The sequence below is a fragment of the Varroa jacobsoni genome, unplaced genomic scaffold (assembly GCF_002532875.2).
Source record: "Varroa jacobsoni isolate VJ856 unplaced genomic scaffold, vjacob_1.0 contig02463, whole genome shotgun sequence".
NCBI classification, from domain to species: domain Eukaryota; kingdom Metazoa; phylum Arthropoda; class Arachnida; order Mesostigmata; family Varroidae; genus Varroa; species Varroa jacobsoni.
Genome location: NW_019214819.1, coordinates 1 through 17,950, shown reverse-complemented (window position 1 = coordinate 17,950; position 17,950 = coordinate 1). Strand labels below are relative to the sequence as shown.

Here is a 17,950-nt window from a genome sequence, read left to right as displayed (position 1 = left end):
GAACAATTTATGACACATCAGTAATATTTTCATGTGAGATCATGATTTCCTCAATCGCTTGAACAATTGATCGTCAGGGATGCCCTGCCTGGCTGTACATATGATTAAAAATAAATAAATAAAATATGAATATAGTAGTTCACAAGCCCGTAAAAGCAAAGGGGTACGAAGGATTCTATGATCTATGGACACATATTATCCATAGCGTCGTTAGTTGTTCTTTCGACAAGTTGATATAGTCATTGCCACCCCCGAGTCGTTATTTGAGTCATAAAATGACGCGAGCTCGTGAGGAGTTGTCTGATCATTCATAGGCAGATTGTTGCTATTACCAGTGATGATCACTCAGGAACCTGAAATGTGACAGATCGCAACTAGAATCTATTTAAACTATTTAAAATCATTGACTACTAGTCGCATCGCTCAGAATTGCTCTTTTTAAACGTAGGGAAGCTATAAGAAAAATATATATTCGTCAATGATAAATGACCTAAGTATTACTAATGCGCGATTAAATACACAGTATATTTTTCGACGGAACGAAAGCTTATCAGCCTAAACAGTTGCTGCTTATCTAAGTATAAATTGTTTACACAGAACAGCTGAACGATTTGTAGAAAACATCGTGCCGCATGCTGCCTAGGCTGTAGGCCTAGTCTAGGCCCTAGTCTAGGCCGTAATAGGTTGTCGAACTATCTTCAAGGTTACATTTGACGCTTATTAGCCAAAAGATATTCTCCTACCTAAATGCGTGCTGCTACTAGAGCTCGTTTAAAACTGTTTTCTCCTAACAGATGTAGTGAATAAACTTTACATACTTAGTGTACATATTTATCATTTTCACAGCTCATCTCGGATGCTGAAATCATGTCACGCCGTATGGAACATCGCGGAGCGTGTTCCTGTGACAATAATACGGGTGATGGTGCAGGTGTGATGGTCGGCCTCCCACACGCTTTCTATAAAAAAGTGCTCAAGTGAGTACAAGAAGGAAATTCATATTTTTATAATATAAATTTGCATTTTACTTTTTATAAGTTTAATTTAAAATCACAGACTACACTTAATGGAACGCCAGGATCATTTTCGAAATCTGTCTTTAAGAAGGCATAAACGCGTAGTTACTAGAAAAATAGCGATTAAAAATCATGTTCCAGATTTCATGTTTAGCAACAATTACGCCCCACAGTTAGCATGCACCTAGCATCGAATGGGTAGATCGTGCTTTTTATAAATACGATTAAAAACATCCTGGCTTGGTTAATAAAGATTCGATTATATATATTAGGTAAGCTTAGTTCACCGAAACTGATTAATATAACTTAAAGCACCGAGCTGCCTGGTTTCTCGCACATTAAACTTCCTTAGTTATTCAGAGACGTTTCAGAGAGGATTTAGACCTGAGATTTCCCTATGTTGCTCAGACAAGTATGAAGCTTTATTCTGCCCGTCAAAATCTGTGTGAGTTACCTGAAACAGCGGATTCATTGCCCGTAATAAATAAGTTCTGATAACGGATAGAACGTTACAGCTAGTCTCGCTACCCTATACGGGTCGATAGACTTTACGCAGTACACTGGCCCATTAAGCAATAAAGGTACTGTGATAAAGCATATAATTTAGTTCAACCCAGTAATAATAATTGTAATGGATGATATTCCTGAAGGGAGGAGTTAGATATTGACCTTCCCGAAAAGGGTAAGTATGCGACAGGCGTGATCTATATGGAAAGTATTCGGTCGGTGGAAACGGAGAAGGCATTCGAGAAGGAAGCTGAAGAGGATGGCCTGAAAGTTCTCTGCTGGAGGACAGTTCCAACCGACTCGACGTTCCTCGGAAATGTCGCCAGAGCTACAGAGCCCTTCATGCGTCAGGTACAGATACAATATAAAGGCTTGTCTATCTTCAGCCAAGTAAAGCAATTGAAGTTAAATACAATGAACCCCGTTATTGATTTGCTTGCAAGCGAACTCCGTCCAATCGATCTTATGCTTGCTTTTGTGTTTCTTTACCGGATGGCTTCGACGTATGTATATTAAGTTATCTAGCATCAATTTATAAATATACAGAGCAGCAATTCAATCATGGTTCACGTCTGCCTTGCTTCAGCTGTCCTTCGTCCTTACATTTCATTTTTCTAACACTACACAACGGGTCACGATGGACTTATTAATAAATAGCTGGCGATTTTATGACGGTTGAATAATATAATGTTTTCAATTAGGATAGTGGTCCTAATTATGTGTTTTTTTTTTCTGTCGGTGTGTTATTTGTGATCGTAGGTGTTTGTGGTACCTGCGCAGGCACAGGACGAGCAACGCTTTAAGCTCGATTGCTTTGTGTTGCGTAAGGCATCGACTCACAAAATTCCTGCGACCGGGCTTAGATTCTACATCTGCTCGTTAAATATTGACACAGTTGTTTACAAGGTACGTTCCAGGTCATATATAAACAGATATATGTAGTTAGATTGGGATCAGCTAACTGGTCAGTATAGTCACACAGGGAACATTAACTGCAATCGTGTTTATAAGTCAACGATGATATAACACTATTTGTGTTAAGACACGGTCATTCATCGAGGCTAAGTTGTGAAAAAATATTCGAGTTTCTAGATTTTTGTATTACCATACTTACAGGGTCAATTAACTTCCACGCAGTTGTGGAAATACTTTCTCGATCTGCAACGACCAGAGTTCGAGACATACCTAGCACTCGTCCACGCTCGCTTCTCAACCAATACTTTTCCCTCATGGGAACGAGCCCATCCCCTTCGAATGTTAGCTCATAATGGAGAGATCAACACGCTTAGAGGTATGTCAGATCATGTTCACCATATCAGACAGCATCTGTTCCTCTACATCGTTCGTCCCACGACACGACTTAAAGAGATGCTTTACGTTTTCTTGTGACCTCTAAGAACTGAAGCATCCAAGTTCGGGCTTCAAGGAATAACAATGTCTTGAGTGCGGTAGTGACCAACAGGCATAGCCGAAGGTGTAAAAAAAAATTATATATACATAAAAAAAGTAAAAGATATAAAAAGATCGCCTCACATACGCGCTAAATACTGCTAATTATGGGTGACGCATCACAGACTTTTAGTTTTCTCTCTGTTTCGCTCGCTTTCTCGCGCACACACATATATATATATACATACTACACCAACAATACGAATGAACTGTCTATGCATATAGCTGCACTTAACTCTGTGGCGGCTATACGGTGAGTGCGATAAATTTAGAATCTGAAGAAAAAAGGAACAATTCAGGTTATTATGTAGTTTTGTCTTGTGATGACAAGAACTCCTATTCAATTTGTATATGCTTTTTTTAAGAATAGCTTATTATAATATCATGCTAGAATAAGTATACAGTAATAATTAACACTACTCAGGCGGTTATGTCTCAATACGTATGACGATAGGAACTATTCTACAGTTATTACAGCTATTACGGTTTTCATAAAAACTGGGTAAAGTGTACGGACCTTCAAATGGATTGTTGTTATTACCAAAGTTGCTTTTTTTTCTGGTTTAGGCAATGTTAACCTGATGCGTGCCCGGGAGGGTGTCATGAACACTGATATTTTTGGACAAAAGCTGGCCGATTTGTATCCCGTCGTAGAGCCAAATCTCAGTGACTCTGGCTCGGTTGATACTGTCCTGGAATTCCTTGTCATGGCAGGCCAGAGATCACTGCCCGAAGCCGTCATGACTATGGTAAAACTACCCCCATATTTGTATATACGTGAGAGGAAAAGCTTCTTACGGTTGAAACGTCCTCATTTCGCATCTGTTGAGACAACATACGATATCAAAATGATTGCAATGGGAAACTTTAACTGTGTAAGGCATGTGTAACAGGGGCATTTTGCCACCATTCCTAAGCGTACTACAGAATACTCATTTGAAGAGCCAAAATAGTAATATTGTAGCTATTACATTTTGGACGTACATTACCGCTATAAGATTAAAACAGTTCCATAGGAATTGTAAAAATGGTATGAAGATGCTCCTGTATTATAACGGTTAAATCCGCTTTTTATTGCAATAATTGTGCGTTTTCTGGTATTTGGACAGAACCTCCCCACCTGTCATATGGGTGCCCCAATGAAAGCGGAAATAATTCATTTCAAATGAAATGTTGAAACTTTGATTTTATCATAACGTAGATGTATGAGCGGAATATCACAGCAAATAAAGAAACTATGTTGATTGGGTAGTTGATCAACGACAAACGAACGCCTCTTGCGATGAGGCTCATCTTCATGTTGGGGGCTTCCTCAACAGATTACGTTTGGACTAGGGAAAATCCGCCTGTGTTTCACTGGAAAGATATGCACCCTAAACTTGCTACTGTTATGCGCCGATTTTGGGCTGAAAACATCATTGGATTGTTTTCCTTCGAAATTGCTATCAAAAATGCACAACAGCCAATGGCGCGCGGCGTCGGGGCGCGACCCAGTTTTTTCGTCTTGAGTATACAAAATGAGTTTCGAAGGCATGCGGTCCAAACAAGACAACTTCACTTTCCAGGATCGCATAAAACTAGCATTACTATAGGGCATTATAAAAATAGCACTATTGCACGAAGCATCATCACCTGGTCGCGTGCTCTCCTTTTTAGACGACTGGAATTGGCCACCTAGATTACGCGATATATCGCCAGTGGACTTTCGTGATTGAACCTTTGAATATTAAAATGTTTTTAAGGTTTATATTCACGTCTCCACCTTTAAGGCGGAGACTAAACGTTGCGTTAACTAACGAAATCCAGTCATAGTGATTTCTAATCGCGATGAAAAATTCGCGTCAAAATAATGTGAATATGCCAGCAAAGAAAGAAAAACAGTTAACTATACGTGTTGTTTGTCATCTATAATATCCATATGTATGAAAAAAACACGTCGGTATTAAAGAAAACAGATATCTGAGTTTAACTCTCGTTGGACAATCGTATGTGTAGTTCATTTTTTTTTGTATTTGTATATTCATAGAAAAAGCGCCGCCAAGGTAAAATCATTTTATCGGCTACTTTTAGCTACTTGCCCATGAGGCGGAATGGCCATTGACCCAAAACGCACAAATAAGAATCTAACTTCAATGAGAAGGATAACAAAACGTAGCTGTTGATTGTACGTGCGCTCTTTAAATACCCAGGTGCCTGAAGCTTGGCACAATGATACGCAAATGTCTGAGGAGAAAAAAGAGTTCTACCGCTGGAGTGCATGCGCAATGGAGCCATGGGATGGACCAGCGCTGCTCACTTTTACCGATGGCCGCTATGTCGGGGCTGTGCTTGACCGCAATGGACTCCGACCCGCTCGATACTACGTGACCAGGGATAACTATATGATCATGGCCAGTGAAGTTGGTGTCTTGGACATTCCTGCTGATAACATCATGCAAAAAGGAAGACTAAGACCGGGCAGAATGCTTTTGGTGGATACAGAGGAACACCAACTCACCAAAGACGAAGAACTCAAGCTTCAAATTGCCCGTTTAAGGCCATTAAAGGAGTGGCTAAAGGAACTGGTAAGCTACAAGGTGAAAGTTTTACATAACTCGAAATGTTCTTATTTTTGTTCTAGTTCTAGGACAGCGTTGAACTGTTGGGACTATATAATTTAAGTTGAGTATTGGCTATTTCAAGGACCATTAGTGAGATCGTGCTTTAGCTGTTTGTGACGGCTCATTTTTTTCAATCAGCAAATTAATATTTTTGCAGAACAGACCTCTCTTTGAGTATTTTATAGCCCAATTGGTAAGGTATCCAACACTAGGTCTAAGATTACAAAATAATAGCGTATTTCGTCTACAGCTGGAGTAACTTCACTTACGAGTGGTAATTCGTTCCCTGTAACTAATTGGTTTTACAGAATTTCAGTTCTTGGCGTAAGGTCATTTAATTGTAGCCTGAACAGCACACTAGCATACAGAGATATCTGTGATATTTTTTTTCTCTCGCTAAAATACAGTTTACTATGGAGGACCTTCACCGAGAGCAGGGCCGCGTAGGTCAGCCGATCAGTGTCGTCGTGGATAAACAAGGCAATGAAGATTCGTTCAACGTGTTTAGTGATAAACGTCTTGGCCTATTCGGTTACACGATTGAGACTATTAACATGCTACTCCTACCGATGATCCAGGATAGGTACGTGGTCATCGACCCATTTTCTAATCATTGATGACAGCTGTTCTAATACATATAGATTTATACGTCATCATTAGATGATATAAATAAATCTAGTCCTAATTAACACTAAACGGTTGTCGGGTATACGATTGTAGGTAAATAACGCCTCTTTAGGTTATCACCAGGTTTGGAGCAATTGGATTGCCGAAAATGTTTTCGTAGAGCTTACGCTAGGGTTATATAGACATGTTCCTATTACAAACGCTTAATTCAAATACGTGTTAACGTGCTCGTTAATTGCAGCAAAGAAGCACTGGGTTCTATGGGCAATGATGCTGCATTTGCATGCCTCTCAAAATTTCAACCCCTTATCTACGATTACTTCAAGCAGCTATTCGCACAGGTGATTTATGAAATACTAAATAGAAAAGTATTTGAGTTCTTATAATGTTTCTTGTGTTTACTGTATATTTTTTTAAAATAAACAATTTTAACATTTACCATAACAGCGACTAATCGTTTGTTTGGTAACGCTAAGGTCTTTGTTAGATCCCTTAACAAACTGAAAGTCTGGGATTTTTTGGTTGAATTTACTTTTATACGTTTTGTGCAAATTCGCGAGTAGGTAACCAATCCCCCAATGGACCCATTTCGTGAAAAAATTGTCATATCGCTCGCGTGCCCCATCGGACCAGAGGCAAACATCCTCCAGCCGTCTAGTCTGCAGTGCCGGTAAATAGAAAATAGTATTTTATAAGCAAAAAAATTCGGTTTCCCTCATTTTTAGCATTAGTAGCAGCCTGTACTGCGCTACCTGCAGTCAGAGCCTAATAAGCCGCCCTATCCTAATCAAACCCTTCGTAGGTGCCTACCCACTCCTCTCAGTATTTGCAGTCTGATGCAATGCATGTCATTTCGCTAGATTCTGCTAGTAGTTAGGACCGTGGCTAAAGGGTTCGATTAATTTGTACGCTCTATTTTAAACATGCGACTCATATTTTGGAAAAATAATATCTAATTTTAATTTTCTTTTCTCTTTTTTAGTCGACTCTGGCTGGATCATCCCATCATATCGACAAAAGACATGACAACGTTGAAAGCAATATCTCATAAAGGGTGGAAGACAAAGGTTATCGATATGGTGTTTCCGGTAGCACAAGGCCCCGATGGGCTGTTGCGCGCTCTTGACCGCATCTGCTCTGAAGCGTGCCAAGCAGCCAAAGATGGCTGTTCACTGGTTATTCTATCGGACAAAAAGGCAGGAAAGGACTTCGTTCCCGTTAGCGCCGCTCTTGCTGCCGGAGCTACCCACCACCATTTGATTAACGAGCGACAAAGGATGAAGGTTTGGGGCCAGGAAAATTAATCTTCTGTTCAAATTAACGGCATCCTTTTCAAGATGCTTACAGGCATCAAGTGTTTCTCCTAGAGATCTTCCATTTTAGTGTGATAGATGCGATATCTAACTGCTGCAGTTGTAGTGTTATCCGCTAAATGCGTCTGCTTTCTTGTCTTTTGTTCCGCATCGGTATCAAGCAATTCTAATGTTAACTGGACCCGAGGAAAAACCAGTAATGTTAAGGATCATTTATTTAAAACCAAAGCCTTAGAATAGCTATGATAAACATTGGAGTTAAGTCTAACCTTTATAGATTTTTCTAAAAATTTGAGCGCTTGTCAATTGATTATCAGTAGGGTTGATACGTTGAATACAATTACAGGTTGGCCTTGTTATTGAAACCGGAGAAGCGCGTGAAGTACATCACATGTGTGTCCTGATGGGTTACGGAGCCGATGCTGTTTGTCCCTACCTAGTATATGAGCTGATGGCCCAGCTGAGGGTTGATGGAATCCTGGATGTGGAATTCACTGATGACCGCATTTATCAAGCCTATTCAAAGGCCATGTATACTGGCATATCCAAGGTGAGAAATCCAAATTAAGTTCAAATAAATATCTAAATAAATAAAAAATTATTTAATAGAAACCCAGTCATGCGTAACGATATGTGCTTCTGAGGAATCGCCATGTTTAGGCAAAACTTTCAGTCAACGTCTTGAAACCATTAGCTCTTTTTTTTTTGCTTTCACTATGTAGGCATTCTTGAAAGCTTATGCTTGAAAGCTTGAAGCTTACAAACTTCCATTTTAGCCTTCTTTCTTTCTAAGTGAATTTTTCTTCGTTTAGAAGCAAATAAAACTAATATTTAGTTTTATTTGCTTCGATATATATATATATATATATATATAAGAAATATAAATAAAAATAACTAGAGTTATTGTTTTAAAAATACTGAAAAAAGCATTGCTTTCGTTTCTTGTTTATAACAAACTACTCTTAAAGCCGTTACCGACAAACTGGTCTCATTTCTAACATTGTCTACCAATCTTTAACTTACATTCGCAATATGTTGATAATGAAGTGTTTTAGAATAAAATCGAAATAATCGGTGGAAAAGTCTTTTGATTCGTTTTAGTAGTATTAATATTTAAGCTTACGTTATAATTGAAATATTAGGTTGGAAAGAAGGCTTTTTTCACTGAAGAGAGAACACCACATTTTTTATTCCCGTAAGAATGAGTTATTTGTTATATATTCCCAGTCAGTGTTCACAACTTTCCTTAGCGTTGCCACCATGTACCCCCGTCTCGCTAGAAAGCAGCGGGTTTTGTCTCAAAGAAGCTTTCCAGCCTTGGTTTGATACGTATTGAAGGTTCTGTGCTAAAAATTTATCATGTGACCACATGAAGCTATAATGGACGAGATGTTTGGGATGTTCGTGTGTGCATTTAAGAGTATGAGGTTTCGAAGTTTGAAGTTTTTCTCCAAATGCAAGGAACCTGAGGTGGTTAGCAATGGTCGTTTAACTGCAGTTTGCCTTTTCGGCTAGTTTTCAAGTTGCGCGCCAACCATCTTCCTTCAAAAGTGCCTTTCGGGTAGTCATTATTAAACCCAGACTGTAAGCTGACGGGAATATATTGTGATTTTTAGATACCGTTTTCGAACTCGGAAAATCTTCCTAAGCAGTTTTTTGGGATAGCCTCCTTAACATGCACAAAGCAAGTGTCCTGGGCTATTTTGGCATTATCTTGGCTACGATGAAATATATAGTTCAGAAGATGTTGAACATGCACCTCGAGCATCATTTTTGAGGAGTTAGCTCGAATTGAACTTGTGCCCACAACGTAGTACAACATGCCCATAGAGAAAAAAAAAACACTTTCATACCGGAAGTAAATAATTAGGAAAAAAAAAAGTAGGGAAACTTTCTTTCTAACTTAATATATGGGATATAACCTATGCGTTGGCATGTTTAAGAATGATAGCGATGGGAGAGATCGCATTGAGTAACAAACGGTATCTCATTTTTAGGTTATGGCGAAGATGGGTATTGCCACCCTACAGTCATACAAAGGCGCGCAAATTTTCGAGATTGTTGGACTCGCTCAAGAAGTTGTTGACAAATGCTTTAAGAATAGCGCTTCCCGGATCAGCGGCTGTACGTTCCGCCATCTGGCTGATGACACGTTCGACCGATACTACCTTGAGTATACTGACAAACGATACGACTCACTTGTTCTTCGCAATCCTGGTCAGTATCATTGGCGTGCCGGTGGTGAAAGCCACGTAAATGATCCGCTTTCTGTGGCTAACTTACAGGAGGCAGGCAAGACAAACTCACATGAATCGTATGACAGGTTTGTCGAAAGCACAATGAAATCTGTTCGCCAGTGTACCCTTCGTGGCCAGTTTGACCTGGTGCCCGCCAAGAACCCAATAGATGTTTCTCTTGTGGAACCGGCTTCTGCGATCGTGCGCCGTTTCTGTACCGGTGCTATGTCATTTGGTTCGATTTCGATCGAGGCGCATACTACATTGGCCATTGCCATGAACCGAGTAGGCGGCAAATCAAATACAGGTGAAGGAGGTGAGAATGCTAATCGCTGGGCCCATCAAAAACCTGATGAGAACAAACGATCAGCCATCAAACAAGTCGCTTCCGGCCGATTTGGTGTGACAGCGTCCTATCTCGCTAACAGCGACGAACTTCAGATTAAGATGGCCCAAGGAGCAAAACCTGGAGAGGGTGGAGAACTTCCTGGATTTAAGGTAAGCTATCGTTGATTTCTTACAGCGTGTGGTGGCACAGTTACGTATACCATTATTAGGTAGGGAGTTGTCGTATTATGTATTATAATTTATTTAGTTTACTATTACGTTCCAGATTCAAAGCAAATCTCAAGAAATTAGTCACTTTCGGTTTATTCAGCATTTTACTACGGTATTTCTTACAGCTGCTCGTGCCTGGATTTATAGTCAGCGATGACCAAGGAGATTAAACTGGAACTTCCAGATATTTTTCAACTTCATTGGTTTTGAATTGAGCGAATCTTGGACTAACAATCGGCGAACTCCAATACTAGCTTTCAATTCCGTTGAAGACAGAGTAAACTCAATTTCGAAATGAATCAAGCCGACAAAATTTGCAGTCAGATCGAGGTTACGCATAATTGATTTAGCTCTTTTTCTGATCAGATCGCTCAGAGCCATAACTCAATATGTTACCTGTGATGATTTCTAAGAGGTTTGATTCATGTTAATATGTGAAAGCACAGATAACCAGCTTCACCGTACACGTTTTTTAGACGGATTTTTTTAATAGTAGATTAGACGGCTGCGTACTCACTTTTGCTGTTTAGCCAAAGGTTTCTATTTCACTGTTTCACCTTTTACATGCTATGTGTGGATTAAAATGCCATCTAGTTATTATAACTAGATGAGATAGATAACTAGATAAGAAGGGACCCCAAAAGCTTTTATAGAACTGTTCTTTTAAATTGAGATTTTGCTTATCATTCCATTTTATAAGACTATACTGTCACTATTGCTGTCACTTCTAGAATATATGTAATCTATATATTAATTAACTTAACTAGTTCCTAATTGTCCCCTCCCGTAGGTATCGAAAGAAATTGCAGCGACGCGTCATAGCATCCCGGGTGTGGGATTAATTTCCCCTCCACCTCACCATGATATTTACTCGATAGAAGATCTCGCTGAGCTAATCTATGACCTGAAATGTTCCAATCCCAAAGCGCGGATTTCTGTGAAACTCGTATCTGAAGATGGTGTTGGTGTTGTGGCCTCTGGCGTGGCGAAAGGTAAAGCTGAACACATTACTATATCGGGCCACGATGGAGGCACGGGCGCCTCAAGCTGGACCGGAATTAAAGGTGCTGGATTACCATGGGAACTCGGAATAGCTGAGACCCATCAGACGCTCGTTCAAAACGACCTCCGATCTCGGTAATTAACAAATAAATTTGCAAACAACAACATTCTCACATTCTGAATTTATTCTACCCAAGGGAGTCCGTGTTATCTAAACTAATTTTAAGTAGTTCAATATCTGATATACAGTATCAGTAATCTACCCTTATAGATAGCTAAGTTTTTTAGATTTCTCATTTTGAAGTAGATCTTCTCGGGTGGCAGGTGGCCAGCCTATCAACGCGTTATCCCAAAGGACGCACTATTGGCAACCTGATTTTGGCATCAATATGTGAATTGCGAGGACGAATTCGTTTTAACACCGTGTGAAATCATTTTGAAGTAATACGTATGCACAAAGTTATATCTTGTCGTGTGTTTTGTATTTTAGTGTGGTGCTACAAGCCGATGGGCAGATTCGCACTGGGTTCGACGTTATGGTTGCTGCTATCCTAGGAGCTGATGAATTTGGCTTTTCAACAGCACCGCTCATCGTCTTGGGCTGTACAATGATGCGAAAGTGTCATCTAAACACATGCCCTGTGGGTATTGCCACACAGGACCCCGAGCTACGCAAGAAGTTTACTGGAAAGCCCGAGCACGTAGTGAATTACCTATTTTTGCTGGCGGAGGAGATTCGCAAGTACCTGGCTAAAATGGGGCTTACTTCACTTCAAGAAGCAATAGGTCGCACGGATCTTCTTAAAATATATGAAGGCGTAGACCGCAACCCTCGTGGGTCGTACTTAGATCTTTCACCAATTCTGCTTAGTGCGCTGAGCATGCGACCTGGCACAAATATCAAAGGAGGGTCAATCAGACAGGACTTCGAGCTTGGCAAGCGCATGGACAATCTCCTCATAAAGCAAACTCAAGCAGTCATTGATGGTCGATCAAAGGAGGCCACAATTCACATGGATATTACTAATGAGGATCGGGCCTTTGCGACCACTTTGTCCTACCATATTGCTGCCAAGTACGATGACGCTGGTCTGCCCGATGGTTCGAAGATTAACATCTTCCTTAAGGGTTCAGCCGGTCAATCCTTCTGTGCGTTCCTCTGTCGGGGTGTGTATGTCACTTTGGAAGGAGATGCCAACGATTATGTTGGAAAGGGTCTCTCTGGTGGCGAATTAACTATTGTTCCACCTAGTAATGTTCAAGAGCAATTCCGCAGCGAGGAAAATGTCATCGCAGGCAACGTTTGCCTGTATGGGGCTACGGCAGGTAAGGCCTTCTTCCGTGGAGGTGCTGCCGAACGTTTCGCTGTACGAAACTCTGGTGCGACCGCTGTGATTGAGTTCATCGGCGACCACGGCTGTGAGTACATGACTGGTGGACATGTCATGGTGCTCGGCCTTACGGGACGAAATTTTGCCGCAGGTATGTCCGGTGGTATCGCCTACATACTAGATGTAGATGGCAAGTTTCATACACGATGCAACACTGAAATGTGTGACCTTCTCCCGGTTGACACAGATGAAGATATGACGTTTGTCAAAAACTTTATGCAGGAATTCATTGATAAAACTGGCTCAGAAGTGGCAAAGACGCTACTTTCCCAATGGCCCATATCAGCTGAGAAGTTCGTAAAGGTATTTCCACACGAGTATCAGCGCGCTCTGAAACAAATGGCTGAGGAAGCTCAATCCATGAAAAAAGTCGAACAGGCACCTGCGATCAAAGATATTGAAGATGTGGCTGGAAAGCTGGACAAAATACGGGGATTCATGAAATACACGCGTGAAGCACACCCCTACCGAAATGCTGAAGTCCGCATGAATGATTACAAGGAAATCTATAATTATAGTCACGTACGCAATAGCCTGAAAACACAAGCTGCACGTTGCATGGAATGTGGCGTACCGTTTTGTCAATCTTCCCATGGTTGTCCATTGGGTAACATCATTCCTAAATGGAATGACCTTGTCTTCCAAGGAAATTGGCAGGAAGCCCTCAATCAGCTTCTTCAGACCAACAACTTCCCTGAATTCACCGGCCGCGTGTGCCCCGCACCCTGCGAGGGGGCATGTGTCTTGGGAATTAATGAGCCACCAGTCACAATCAAGAATATAGAGTGTGCAATTATCGATAAAGGATTCGAGATGGGATGGATGGTGCCGCATCTGCCGCCGGTACGTTCAGGCAAAAAGGTGGCAATTATCGGGTCTGGTCCCTCCGGTTTGGCGGCAGCTGCACAACTCAATAAAGCCGGTCATTTGGTCACTGTGTATGAGAGAAATACCCGTGTAGGTGGTCTGCTACGATACGGTATTCCAACCATGAAACTGGGGAAGGATATAGTTGACAGACGAGTAAAGCTAATGGAAGACGAGGGAATCAAGTTTGCTTGTAACAAGGATATCGGTAAAGATATTAGCGGTATAGAGTTAATGTCTCAAAATGATGCCATCGTCATTACAACGGGGTCGACCTCGCCTAGGGATTTGGTTATTCCAGGTAGGCAACTAGAGGGCATCCACTATGCTATGAGCTTCCTTGAGAAATCGCAAAAACAACTGGCGGGAGACGATCTGCCAATTATTGACGCTAAGAATAAGAATGTGATTGTGATTGGAGGAGGTGACACCGGAGTGGATTGTATTGCCACCTCGCTACGTCAGCAGGCGAAGAGTATCATCACGTTCGAGATTCTGCCACAACCGCCTGACAACCGTGCGGACAATAACCCATGGCCTCAGTGGCCTCGCATCATGCGCGTAGATTACGGCCACGAGGAAGTGCGACTGAGGTACGGAAAGGATCCCAGACATTTCTCCATCCTGTCGAAGGTACGCGCGTAGTCCTTTTTTTCTGCTAAGATTATTTTGGTGCTTCAGCTGTTGCGGTTCGCAGTGGCGTCTAAAATATGTCTTCCGAGTAGAAACCTTTTTTTCATTGAAAAGCAGACTATGAAGGTTCGGATTCCAGATGGTTAGTCAGAAGTTCATAAATTGTTTGGTGTTACAACATACGCATGTTGACTGTAACAAACGCAAATCTTAGTGTATATTTTTGTATATTATGTAAGTATATGATTGCAAAATATTTTTCAGGAGTTCATCGATGACGGCAAAGGCAACGTAGCAGGAATCCGCACAGTCAATGTGAACTGGGCTAAGAACGAAATGGGTCGATGGATGATGACCGAAGAAGTAGGATCCGAACAAGAGTTCAAAGCTGATCTTGTACTGTTGGCCATGGGATTTCTAGGACCCGAAAAGTATCTGATTGAACAACTAGGACTTGCTCAAGATCCGCGTTCCAATATTGACACCAAAGGCAAATTTGCTACTTCGATACCGAAAGTATTCGCAGCTGGAGGTATGTTGAGTATACGAACGAACTTATTTCTAAGCGAATGATTTTGAATCTGCGTCTTGTTGGATTGTAATCGAACTGTGTAATCATTACAGCACATACAAAAAAAAACGCTCTAATCATTTGACCGTACGTTGCAAAAAAAAAAAACCGGAAAGTTTCGTATAGTGCTTGTTGAGGACTTATTTTGGTGGTACAAACGGTCCATATATGTCTTTGTTTTACAGACTGCCGTCGAGGTCAATCGCTAGTCGTTCATGCCATCAATGAAGGTCGCCAATGCGCTCGTGAGGTTGACCAATTTCTCAATGCGGGTGTGTCAACCCTGTCAGGACCTGGTGGTGTTTTATTCGGTAGGAGAGACCTTCTAGCGTTTCGTTTCATTTCTGTTAGCATGAAGTTTGAAAAGATGCTGAATCCGCAAGATTGTGCGGAGGGTTGTTTTGGGTATTGTAAAATGTACACATACGATGATTTCGAAATAATCACTGCTTCCGCTCTCAGTCGCTCAGCTAGAGAACAATATTGATAATAGGTCGTCACCAAAATCTCCTCAGTGTCTTTTTAGAGTAACCCAGTTTACTGTCGTTAAACAAAGTCATGAAGAAGACGTGGATAATAAAATGGCTATTAACCTTTTGTAGGTATCCGGCAGGATAGCTAAAATAAGACATCCGGACTAAAATTCATCAAGCTGAAGTCTTAAAGCATCAATCAAGTTTAAGTCTACAACTGCAGGGTTAAGATTAACATCGAAAGCTAGGATAAACCTGAGGTTACAACCATGCGACTGTGAATTTCATGAAGGAAGTCTGATAAATCTGGAAGCAGCAGAGCTTTTCTGTAAATTGTGTGTAAGAAAAAGGATCGGAGTTCGCGATCCTTCACAGCTGCGTATTGCGAGTTGAGAACGAAATGTCAACTCTGTCACCTTTGCTAAAAGCTCCCACTCGGTGTGCGCAACAGCGACAAACAAGAAGCTACGACGAATTGTTCTAGTATTAAAAGCACGCATTAACATACATACACACGTATTGGGATACACAGTGACATTGTTTCGAAGCCCTATTTGATTCAAGTCGAAAATCTGTAGCCCCTGGGTACGGGAATAGTAACCTCTCTTGGACCTGTTCAGCTATAAATAAGTTTCTCAGACAACTCAACAATGCAGGACATATATGTAGGCCCGACCCAGCAACAAGAATCTACTGGCTAAATAGAAAAGCGAAACACCAGCGGCAGCGCAAAAAACAATGGACTTGTTTTAAGGGAACCGCCAAAGTCCACACGTTATTTCATACCAGAGAAATATAATTTAAAATCGAAATCTAATTTCAGAGCTAATAACGACCCCGTGTTGTTCTAATGCCTTTAGTTTTTAGCTTTTCAAAGTCGACTGATTCTAGCAGATGCACAGTGGAGAACAATGACAACATCATTTGACCGTCCTGCGCTCAATTGAGGTCGCAGTCTTAACAATTAAACAGGTTTGAAGAGTGGAGATATCTAAGGATAACTTGTCATCTTAGCATCTGGCAAAAGAAAGCTTAATATCACAGAAGAAGCCGAAGGCCATTTGCCATTGATCAAGTTTTATTGACACCATAGACAGCCAGCCCAAATTAGAAATGAGGACGGTCAGAACGGAAGTAAAACCCTAACGTGACTAATCAAGTTTCCATTTTCGGGAGTCGATTTGTTTTTATGATGCCAAGCTCATAAATGTTTAGGATGGTAAACGGTGAACTGTCAGTGAATATACACCATCAAAGTTGTTACTTTGCCGAGTAAAGTTGGCGCTGAAGTGTTGGCTGAGGGGTGGGCGCCCAGTCCCGAGTCTTTCTCGCCTCAGAAATGACAGCGAATCAAAAGAAGCTCTGAAAGCGCGCGAAAACTTAAACGAGATTTGTTCTTTCCGTGGGGGCTTTCTTCGGACCGGCGAAGGGAAGACAGGCCCGCGTGGGACGCGCACTACGAGGTGAAATATACTAATATTAATCAGGGTCGGTTATTGATTTATCTAGTAATGGTGATGGCGATCATGATACATTAGAGATAATAGCCCTATTACTAATACATAATGATGAATAGGAATTATTTAGCATTACAAGTAAGATAATTAGTTGATAATAACATAATTTATAACGATAAATCAGTCTCGTGATTCGTTACTATCGTAGATTATTAGATGGTACGTTCGTAGATCGGTCGGTCGGTCGGTCGGTCGGTCTAGTTGATCCATCGTCAGGTGTTCAAAATGACGTTTTACCTATTTTATTATTATATATTTATTACAAAAAGTGCAGACATATACACATTGAGTGTACAACAATTTTTAATTACGGTTAATTAGATTATCTATGACGAAAAAGTACTGTAGAATATTTAAGTAGCTGGATAGTTTTGTGTACAAACGAATGCTGATGATGGTATGTGCTTATTTTAGACGACTAGAAAGCAATGCTAAGTTGCTATGCTTTTGTTACCGATGGTGCTTACTGTAAGGCGCGCATACCGTTTCGTTCACAGGCCGCAATTAACAGCCCAGGGATAACCTTCTGTGTGGTCAACAATGCAGGCCACAGGGGTCTTGGTGTAACAGCCTTAACGAGTTTTTCTTGAGAAAATAAGCCAGGCCAGCGACAAAGCATCTTATTTTTGTATTTCGATCTGCTCTCTGACAGGCATACACAGAAACATGTGGTCACAATGTCCGAGCTAACCATAGCACAAAGACAAAAACAAGCTCCTCAAACTTTCGTTGCTTTTATCAGGTCGTAACGCCCTTTCAATCATATCAAAATGTTCATATTTTTTAAGATATCCGCTAAGCCTAATTCAATGACTAAAAGTATCTAGACGGTTTACCTGAGGTGATGTTGAGTTTTAGTAGCAACAAGGATCAGCTTATATCATGTCAATTTTTGATGGTTTTTCCGGGGTGTCGAATGCTTCGAGAGACAGAGTAAAGCATTCAACCTTCTTGAAACGGTCCATTCAAGTTGGCCTATTATTGTTACTACTAATACTGCAACCATCACTATTATGTAATCTTGAAGACGCCTTAAACGAGAAAATAACCTAGATTTTTAGGTACAGCTATGTCAAAACAATGGTATATACATACAGGTACAAGTGGATAGAACGAGTAGAATAAAACATCACATAACAGTATATCGTGTTGGTGTCGTCCGGCCGACAACTGCTGTGAATTGTTAATC

At 40.9% G+C, this 17,950-nt stretch overlaps 1 protein-coding gene across 2 annotated transcripts in view; it reads left to right on the top strand.

The window, feature by feature from the left end:
* Window positions 1-17,931, top strand: part of LOC111272506 (uncharacterized) — a 35,814-nt gene extending 17,883 nt beyond the window's left edge. For both annotated transcript variants that reach the window (XM_022854001.2, XM_022854002.2), the window contains 17 exons: window positions 847-977; window positions 1,667-1,874; window positions 2,283-2,429; window positions 2,640-2,814; window positions 3,540-3,721; window positions 5,162-5,536; window positions 5,980-6,155; window positions 6,441-6,540; window positions 6,763-6,869; window positions 7,182-7,482; window positions 7,859-8,062; window positions 9,510-10,247; window positions 11,098-11,444; window positions 11,800-14,200; window positions 14,465-14,732; window positions 14,957-15,082; window positions 15,374-17,931. In XM_022854001.2, coding sequence (XP_022709736.1) covers window positions 847-977; window positions 1,667-1,874; window positions 2,283-2,429; window positions 2,640-2,814; window positions 3,540-3,721; window positions 5,162-5,536; window positions 5,980-6,155; window positions 6,441-6,540; window positions 6,763-6,869; window positions 7,182-7,482; window positions 7,859-8,062; window positions 9,510-10,247; window positions 11,098-11,444; window positions 11,800-14,200; window positions 14,465-14,732; window positions 14,957-15,082; window positions 15,374-15,393 — 6,006 coding nt within the window. In that variant the 3' untranslated portion in view covers window positions 15,394-17,931. The remainder of the gene's footprint in view (window positions 1-846; window positions 978-1,666; window positions 1,875-2,282; window positions 2,430-2,639; window positions 2,815-3,539; window positions 3,722-5,161; window positions 5,537-5,979; window positions 6,156-6,440; window positions 6,541-6,762; window positions 6,870-7,181; window positions 7,483-7,858; window positions 8,063-9,509; window positions 10,248-11,097; window positions 11,445-11,799; window positions 14,201-14,464; window positions 14,733-14,956; window positions 15,083-15,373) is intronic.
* The last annotated feature ends 19 nt before the right edge of the window (window positions 17,932-17,950 follow it).